This window comes from Acanthaster planci, linkage group LG17, assembly GCF_054643075.1.
Source record: "Acanthaster planci isolate LZ-2023a linkage group LG17, COTS_SCS, whole genome shotgun sequence".
Classification (NCBI taxonomy): domain Eukaryota; kingdom Metazoa; phylum Echinodermata; class Asteroidea; order Valvatida; family Acanthasteridae; genus Acanthaster; species Acanthaster planci.
The window spans coordinates 116717-126377 of record NC_141793.1 but is presented as its reverse complement, the minus strand read 5'-3'; the positions used below and the strand labels follow the sequence as shown (position 1 = coordinate 126377).

Genomic DNA, 9661 nt, shown 5'->3' with positions numbered 1-9661 from the left:
GCATGCGCGTTGTGTTGATGTTGACATCCCTAGCAACGAGCGCTGTGTGCATAATGTGTTTAAAAAGATATCCGCGGCCAAGGAATGCAGTCACAAATGTCACCACGTTGACTGTAAACTTGAATGTGCAGGTTACTTAGTATTCATTGCGATAGACTTTTGGGGTATATTGGCATCTCTGAATTATTTCTAAGAAGTACGTTATGGAATTAAGTGGAGAAACTGTGAAATACGGTCGGAGGAAAGGGCAATCCAGGGGTAAGTTTAACCATTTTAATTAGTCTGCACGAATGAGACTGCATGCCGATGAGAGCGCGCAGCGCTGCACGTTTGTGATGGATTCCATAGTATACTATAAGAAGTATTTAGGCCCAGGGTTAGGCCACTTCAGAAACTGTGTAAGTTAGTACAAGTCAGTGAGATACAACCCCGTGTGCCTTATCCCCGAGTCACCATGGTCGTGGTGACCAAATTTGTTCTCACATAAACTGTTCTCTCAAGTAAACTTTAAGACTTCACTTTATCTTTAATGAGTTGAAAGTTTGACCAAAAAACTCCTCGGTCTAGGCCTTCATATAGGCCTAGGTCATATAGCCTCGGGGCCTATACATGGAATAGGCCTAGGCCTAATGCATGTAATTTGAAGACCACTGCTTGTCTCTGATGCAACAGCAAATAGAGGACCAGGAGCGCTGTTGTCCTTGGAGGAGTTTGATCAGCTGAAGCACAACTTATGTCACCAAAATTCATGCACATTATTTTATTTTAATGCCATTTTGTTTAATATTAAAAACTTTATTTGAATGTAACAGGTTCAACGCCACCCTCTGGTGCCAACACTAAGATGATGGGTTTACCTACAGAGGAAGATCTACGACAAGTTACTATCCTCTCTCAGGGAGATTGGAACCGTATCGCTGCTCAACTAGAGAGGAAATCAAGAGAAGAAGAGAAGAGAAAAGCATTGAAGGAAGAGAAAGAAGCACTGAAAAAGCAATCCCAAGAGATGGTGAAGAATTGGAGTAACACTATCGCTGTTAGTATCCAGGCATTAATTCAGAAAAAGTTTGTGTTGTGCATAAAAATGTTGCTTGCTGTACAAATTTCAGTCACTTATGAGAACCAATATTGTTGCTTCAACGTAAACATTTTCAGATGAAAGAGGTAATATCCCCCAAATTCAGTCTCTTTCACGTCATTCTTGTAATATAATATAAGATAATAAGATAAGAAGTTTATCAAATTTCAAAAAGTATGACAAATTTGAAAACAGAGTTGGCAGGCAAAATGCCTTAGCCTACCCCTTCCAAAAACCCTTGACTTATGTTGAACTTTCTAAATTGGTCTAACAGGGTCAGCGTTTGAAGAAACTTGAAGCACGGGCCATTAGGGAGGAGAAAGAAGAAGCCGAGAGAGTTCAGATTGATATTGAAGAGGCCAAGTTCCAGGCACAGCGTAGGAAAGAAGCTATTGAGAAAGCTAAAACACTGCAGTACTATCAAACAGACAGAGTTAAAGGCTTCCATGTAAGTACACAACAAAATGCTCAGTCAATAAGCTAACTAGGTATTCCAAATGAGCATGCATGAAATGAAACACATTGTATCAATTTTGCTAGATTTATCTTGATGAGTGCCTTAAAATAAAAAAAAATCAGTTTTTACAAGTATGTCAAATTATAGAAATATTCTGTGCTTGTTTTTAGATTGAAAACTTTGCAAATGTCAAACAAACCTTTAGTTTTCCTTAGTGATTTGCATAAAGGCACGTACCGTAGTTAATATGTACAAAAGTATGCAGGTTTCATAAACAAGGGACATGTACATGTAAATGCATGTTTTCAAATATGTAGGTAGGTAGCACGATTACCATGTTTTGCAAATATCACTTTTTGAATAATTACATGTCCTTATTATGCAGGGAGCATTATTGTTGACAGAAGTCTTGAAGGAGCGTGAAGCCCAGATCGACCTGAAGAAACAGCGGGAAGCAGCCCTCTCAGGTAAAGACAAGGATCTATTAGCTCGCTATCAACGAGAACTTGAAGAAGGCATCCTAGAAGATCACAAGAAAGCTGTCAAGGCAATAAAGGAAAGGAAGGAAGTAGCTGAATTCCAACTTAAACAGTGAGTACATGTATTAGGAGACATAGTTACTGTAGCTAGTAAAACATCACAGTTTCAACTGCAGTGGCATAATCAAGATCAAGAAACCTTTCTTGCATCCATTTTTCAGATTTGGAAAGTCTTGATTCTTTCTGGTGGAACCATTCCTGGTAATATGAAGGAATATGTTGACAACATTACATTGCCTTCTGTTTATTGACTGTGATCAATAATTCCTTTGCAGAATTGAGAAGCACATTGCAGACGGGGAGAAGGAGAAAGTAGAAGATGTCAGGGAAGGTGAAGACCTCAAGCAACAAGTCATTCATTACAATGCTGAAAAAGCCAAGATTGAAGGTATACGACGACAGGAGAAGGTAGATCTCATGATGGCTCATAAACAGACAGTGGCTGACAGGGATCTGATCCGAGCAGCAGAGAGACAAAAAGAAGAAGAAGAAGAGGAACAGATTCGCATCTTTGCTGCTGCCAAGAAGAAGATGACTAAACTGAGGAAGCAGAGAGAGCAGGAACTGTGGCAGTAAGTCAATAGACATCGAAGTGTACAATAGAAACATGATGGGCTAGATTGATCAAAGCACGAATTGTTGAAAGGTTAACACTTGATATGTGATAAAAAATTCTCTTAGCATTGTAGCAGACTATACATGGCATTTCTCTTGGCACTTTCATGCCTCCTTAAAGTTTCCTTGTGTATCGCGAGACTGATTACTGAAATCTTTTTCCAAAAAGATTCGCCTGACAGTGTATTAACCCAATTTCTTCCCAGAAAAAAACAAGACCACGTGAACAAAATGGTGGACAAACTGGACAGTCAACTCAAAATGAAGATGGATGATGAGGATGATCGTATTGCTCGTGCAGTGGCAGAACGTGAGGCAGCTAGAGAGAAAGAAGCTCAAGAGAAAGAGCTTAAGCTAGAACAAGCTCTGAAGGAGGAGGCTGAGCATAGGCTGCTACAGATGAAACAACGAGAGCAGCAAGAACGAGATGAGAAGAGAAGAGAGCTAGAGGCACTTCATGTCAAAATGGAAGCTGACAAGTTGTTTGCTGCAAAACAACAGGAGAAATATCAGCAGGCTAGAGATGGCAATGTCAGGTTGGCTACGTTCCACATCAAACAAGCTGGAGAGAGGCAGGATAAGGCACTAAAAGAAGAGCAGGAGAAACTTGAGATGGACAAGAAGAATCTAGAGCTACTTGCCATGGAAGAGCAGCAATTCCAAGAATATGCTAAGAAGGTTATTGATCACTGTGAGAAGGGTGAAAGGAATACCTATCCACTAAGGAAGGCTGCTAGAGAGGGTCATGGGGGTGGGCTAGGTCCTGTCTTTGATGGAAAGGGAGGTATCCGACCAAGTTATTTAGTCAATGATTACACCGACGTTGAGTTGCCACATTATCAGAGGAACAGCACTGATGAAGTTAAGTATTCCCATGCAGGAAATACAGGCAAAACATCAAAGAGGCTAGGATTTGTCTGGTAAAAATCCCTTCTATGGAGAACTTTGTAAATAGATGATGTACACATGAAATGTATGAATATTTGAATTGTACGGAATTTTCCTGGAGGGTGCCAAAGTCAGTCAGTTCTGTAGACTGTTAAGTGTGTAATGCAAAGCCAATTTGTAATTCATTGGTTAAACATTAGTTAACATACACATGTAACATATTTTCCATAGCCATTTCAAAATGAGGGGCACCAATATTTGTCATTTCATTTTCTGCAAAGTTTCCATTTGGAGGAGTTGAAAAAAGCTTTAGTACAGCTGCATGCACCCTCCAGAAAAATGGTATTTCGAGTTCAGATGGCAAGGTGCCCAGTTATTGAGTCGTGCGAGTTCAATACAGTATATAGCCTAACAATTAAATGAACATATGTGCCTGTTGTTTAAATTTGGTAATACTCAATTGAATGTTCATTCTCAAATGTAAATACATGAAGTTTGTATTGTAAATCCGTCCATATTGCTATTTCCCACCAGATTAGTACACATGTACACTGAATAGTCACTTGGTCTCTTTTTGGAAGAGATTTTTATCATTTTTCAGCAGATTATAAATTGGAAATGTTTCCAATATTTCCAAATTTGCCTGTGCTTAATAAATGTGCTGTCCACACCTTGATTGCTTTTTAAAGATATTTATCTTGGTAACAATAAAAAAGTGAATGGAATTGAGAAATGCATTGACACTTTTGTTCATTGTGTTTTATTGTTCTGTCACGATGTAAGTAGAGAAGTTTACCGAAAAGAATTATTTTGCCACGTACAGATTAAATTGAAAATAAATTGCGATGTACATGTTTATGCAGTTGCAAAAATTATAAAATTGATTAGCTTGCAAAGTAAAAACTTTATATTATACATGCTGTACTTTACAAAAGCATTTCCATTAATACATTGTACATACATATACAGACCCAAGAAAAGACTAAAAAAGTTCTGTTCCATAATTGAAACTGCTTCAGAACACTCAAATGAAATCCATGTACAGGTCTACATCACTTTGAAATGAGGACCTATACCCCACAGTCAAACACAGATAAGAAGAGCACTGCTAATACAAGGTCATATTTATAACAAGGTCAAATTTAGGTCCCAACTCTTTGATTTACTTTGTTTTTAATTGCTGAAAATGCGAGGTAACTATTATAACAAGGTAATTTGTGAAGTCCGTAGGACCTTTTTGTAACAGTGTTCCAAATTGTAAGTTTATAAAATTTGCACAAAAGTTACCTAAACACTCACTTTGTGAGTTTTAAGAAGCAAAGCCAAGCTTGTTTTTGGACCCTCTAACAGCTGCTGGGGAGCAGATTCCCCCTCTCGAATTCAGCTGTCACATGCCATATAATTTTGAAACTATGGGCGGAGATTTCTTGTCCCATGTGGGGGGGGGAAGATTTCTGAAAGGTCATCTTTGAGTGGAGTGTGACACTGCACACTGTCCAAGGTCCCACTTCAATTGGGGGGCCTAAGGGCTGCCTCTGGAGTGTAGGGGCAAAGCCGGGTGCACATAAAGTTGTTGACTTGAAAAGTGAGGGGGGAATGATTACATTGGTAATCACCCGGTCATGTACATGTATCCACCAGGATCTCTGCCTATGTTTGAAACTAAACATGTATGTCAAGACACTCATCAGTACAAATAAAAAGTTACAATTCAATATAACAGCTACCATTTCTCTACCATCCTCCATTTTTTAAAGCTCAAAGGGTAGAAAGTATATTCACACGTGCATTATCCAAAATTCAATACAAAAGTACAGCAGTATATTTTCACTCGGAAGAAATTTTTCAAAAGTCACAGTCAACAGGTAAATAGCAACACTAAAAAATATATCAAATTGAGCACATGAAGATTGTTTAAGACATGTACAGTCAAACCTTGTTAAGCAGAGCACTGTTAATACAAGATTCTGCTTATAAAAAGGAAATTTGGGGGGTCCCAATCCTTTGTTTTTCATTGTTTTTGTTCCTGATAATACAAGGTTCCTGTTATAACAAGGTAATTTGCCAAGTCCGAAGGACCTCTTATTAATGAGGATGCATGTACATTTGTGCATTAATTATATCCGGTGAGTTTCATTAACAATCTGTTATTCTGCCCAAATATTGACTTTTTGATGGAAATTCCTACAACAGCCCATATGCAGTGAATTGATCATTAGAGATGCTAATTTGTAGAGTGAACCAGTTACACAATAGAAAACACCAACATTCTGCATACAATTACATGCACAATATCTTTCGGTGCAACAACAATTTCATGTACTTTTAAACATTGCACAAAGCTTGGATTGCATTCTTAATTTCTGAGTTCACGCCATGTACAAAATGTACTTCATAAATGCAGATGAGAAACTCCTCAAAATTCTTAATTGCCTGAGTGTTAAAGATTTCCAAAAAGCAAACAATTTCAATCAAAAATTTCTGAACACTGCGGCACTTCTGTATGAACTTATTTATAAGTACTTTTTAGAAAAGTAAGCAGCAGCAATATCTAAAACAGTTACTTCTACTCCAGAATTACACTCCTTTTCTTCGAAAGTCTGGTGTTTTCATGTACTCCTCATTCAAATACAGGCAGTCATCAATCACAAAACTGTGAAACAAAAACCATAATATGGATTACTGAGGAAATCATAGGTCATTTCATACACAGATTAATTTATGCACAAACAGGCCCCACTTCAACCCCCCATCCCTCATCAAAATAGGAGTTTCAACCAAACAAATTGGTACTTTTTAGCCTATTTAACATGATCCTGTGCTTAGTGTCAGCAACGTTATTAGAAAGCTTACCTGTAGAAAACAACAGCAAGGGGTGCAGTGCCTCCATGCCAAATAGAATGAGCATCAAACACCCACCAAATTGGAGGAAAGTCAAAGACTTCAAGAAGGGTTAACAAGTTGCCTGACAGAATGGAAAGGATTGCTTTCCATACATAGCGTTGTCTTGAACGAACGACAATGGACCAAAGAATCCAAGCAACTGAGCTGATCAAAGCTAAAAATGGAAAGGATGGAAAATCGTCAGTGAATGATAGAACCACAAAATGAACGATGTTTAGTATAACAATTTACAGTAAATACCTTTCAATCCATTCATGCAGTGTATTCAATTTTCCTTTTTTCCCCCTTTTTTATGAAAAAATATAACAGGATACAGAATTGAGATTGACCTAGTAACACCCTGATAATGACAATGTTGACTTAGTTGGTCAAGTTGGTTTATCCTTTCATGGCAACAGGTTTCTAAACTAATTTTGTCATTGAAGCAGCCAACTTACCAAATGTTAAATTGACTTTAAGGTTATAGCCATAACTGAACTTGGTAAAGCCCAGATAGAATGCATGTGACAAGAAGAAGATGGCGATCACAGATACCGCAGGAATGGCTACTTTCAGGTTGAGTGTATTACCTTTCACACAAAAGACCCTACAGAAGAACACACATGAGAACTATTTATTTAAGAGTAAAAATGGAACTTGATCTCTTTTCACTGTAAGTCATGCTCATACTCTCTGGTAGACAAAATAATTTACATTTTGAGGTTATTTTTTCCAAATAATATGTGTAATGCGTTAATGCATGTACCTTAAAATGAACATCACTAATCCAGAAACTATGAGTGAAAAGGCAGATATGTAGTCCATTTTCTGAAAAAAAATTAAATTATAAGTCTAAGTCAACATCAGTTTTCCACTGTTATTTCAACATATAATACCTTCCAATCAGACTGAAAGCTTAAAACAAGGATATTCTAATATTTGTCCACGCTCTGCCCACAAGAAGAACGTTTCAAATAAATACTTGAAAATCGACATCAATACAACAAATTAAATGGGGACAAGTGTACAAAATATCTGGCATTCACAGCGGTAATACATGCATCATACATGTACCTCGGTCCATGTTACATCTCTGAAATGGAAAACAGTCGACCAAACCCATGTGTTGATCTGGACCTAAAAGAATAATGAATAAAAATATGTTTCTTGAAAAAAACAAAAACAGATAAATCAACTTACATACAATTTAATTCCCAACCATGTGGACTTTATATGAAAATATTTAGGATATATGTAATTTCAATAACATGATCATCCGAGACCCATTTCAAACATGCTGATGACAAAAGCTGATGACTGACTATAAATCCAATCCCAATCCTAACCCTGATGAATTCAAGATCCAATAGGCAGCCAGTAAAGTCTGTTGAATTACAGTGATCTTACTAGTCAAGAAACATAACCTCCCATTAGCTTGAAGCTGCTGGTTTCAGGAAGATGTTGCAAAAATTTAATTTCTGATCTTGTTTAAAACCAGGGTTACTTGAGAAGCTTCTAATAAAGGTTTAAAAAACAGCCATAACATACAGCAAAATATCCATGCCAGGTTTCATACATGGGAGCAGTTGATGGGACTTGCTTCCTGAATTGGATCAGCATATAAACTGCAACAAGTCCATTTAGAATGGAAAAGATGGAAGAGGCAGGTTCTTGCATGCCCATGAAACGTATAAATGGCCACTAGAATGAAGAGGAAACAATACACAAATGTAATGAATATAAGCGTGTTTGTTAATATCCACAGGGGCTCAACTATTACATGATTCATACGTACACAGCTAAAATTCTTTGTATTCAGTGGCATGAAGGCAACAGATTAAATGACCTTCTAAACCAATTTTTACAATTGGAATGGGAAAAATTCCACGACAAATTAGTAGGCCTACCTGTTTTAAACTGTTTTGATGAATAATTTCATATTTGTGATTAAACATACCTCAATGTTTCGAGCCAGATTTTGAAAAGTATCAAAAGGGAGGCTTGGCATGCTTGGAATCCACATCAATCATAAACAGGTCAGTTACCATTCAGATCAATAGTTTACAATTTATAGAACAGACTCGGGGAACAAGATTAGTAAAGTTTATAGGCTTCACAAGTAACAAATTCAGATGACAGACAAGTTCACTATAATACCGATAACTACCAAAATTAGAATGCCGTATTCTGTGTACCTTTCCATAAAACTGTGGTACTTTTCCCATCTCATCCAGAGTCTTTTGTGTAAGATGCCACATACTTTCGTACGTACACTCAGACCAACAGTCCCAGCCTAGCAATCTCAGGTACAGTGGTTGTCTCGAATTGAATCTGTCCAGTTTAGAATCTGTGCTGCAATTGATATTTAGGCAGTAACGACGATAATTCCGGAAGACATGATGCTGGTCACCCCAAGATGCATTCACACTGAGTGGGTGGAGCCAAATTGTGAGGAGGAAGGATACTGCAACCAGATGCATCACAGTTGTTGATGAAACAGCCATCTCAGTTCATTCCTATATTTAAAAATGATAATTAATCTATTCCTTCCTCCATGATGCAACTATGGAAATTAGCATAATTATCAATTTGACCTCCCCTCAGATTTTCTGCTTCAGTTACCCTACACGCTGTCTGCCATGGCACATGTCGGCATGTATAATGTCTGCATGTTGATTTTTGATTTCTCATTATAATGTTGCTATTGTTGGACTCTCTATTCCATGATCCAAAACAAAGTGAAACAGCGCCCTCACATGACAAACTACAGGTGCCCGAGCGTCTTCGAAGCTTCAAATGCAACGTGCGTGTACGTGTAAGCATGGAGGAAGGAGGCCACGGTACGGGCAAACCATGGAGGAAGGAATTGAGGCATTTAACGTGAACACAGCAAAACTTGTCATGACATAAAATGTCTGCAGATATTCTAATTTTATTTACTTCTTGCTTTAAACGGAAATAGTCGATTAAAAGGACAAATTTACCCAAGCTCTGAACTGAAGTGAGTTAGGTCATGTATAAAACATGCGACTCGTGGTTGACACAGTGTATGTAGCCCAAACGCGCAAGTGGCAGCGCACCCGATCGAATCTGTTATCTAGAGCTATGCCACCCCATTGGAAAAAACATATGGAGAGACACACAGACACTACCCTAGCCGTAGCTCAGAAAACTCATTTTGGACACCGACTTCAATTCATT

At 37.9% G+C, this 9661-nt stretch overlaps 2 protein-coding genes across 4 annotated transcripts; one reads left to right on the top strand and one right to left on the bottom strand.

Annotated features, from left to right (window-relative positions):
• The first annotated feature begins 31 nt into the window (after nt 1-31).
• Nucleotides 32-4318, top strand: ccdc173 (coiled-coil domain containing 173). Its single transcript, XM_022243327.2, has 6 exons — nt 32-258; nt 813-1036; nt 1353-1526; nt 1921-2126; nt 2350-2646; nt 2896-4318. The coding sequence occupies exons 1-6, from the start codon at nt 204-206 to the stop codon at nt 3611-3613; spliced, it is 1674 nt and encodes a 557-aa protein (XP_022099019.1). The 5' UTR covers nt 32-203; the 3' UTR covers nt 3614-4318.
• On the bottom strand, nt 4315-9545 carry pgap3 (post-GPI attachment to proteins phospholipase 3). 3 transcript variants are annotated; one of them, XM_022243331.2, is made up of 8 exons: nt 9445-9545; nt 8656-8976; nt 8009-8161; nt 7535-7597; nt 7227-7288; nt 6919-7067; nt 6431-6635; nt 4315-6230 (listed from the first exon to the last, which is right to left on the bottom strand). In XM_022243331.2, the coding sequence occupies exons 2-8, from the start codon at nt 8962-8964 to the stop codon at nt 6155-6157; spliced, it is 1017 nt and encodes a 338-aa protein (XP_022099023.2). In that variant the 5' UTR covers nt 8965-8976; nt 9445-9545; the 3' UTR covers nt 4315-6154. The 3 variants fall into 3 exon arrangements, with proteins under 3 accessions (XP_022099023.2, XP_087003831.1, XP_022099024.2); XM_087147705.1 differs by lacking the exon at nt 9445-9545 and adding an exon at nt 9401-9419; XM_022243332.2 differs by lacking the exon at nt 9445-9545 and adding an exon at nt 9217-9347.
• Between the last annotated feature and the right edge of the window lie 116 nt (nt 9546-9661).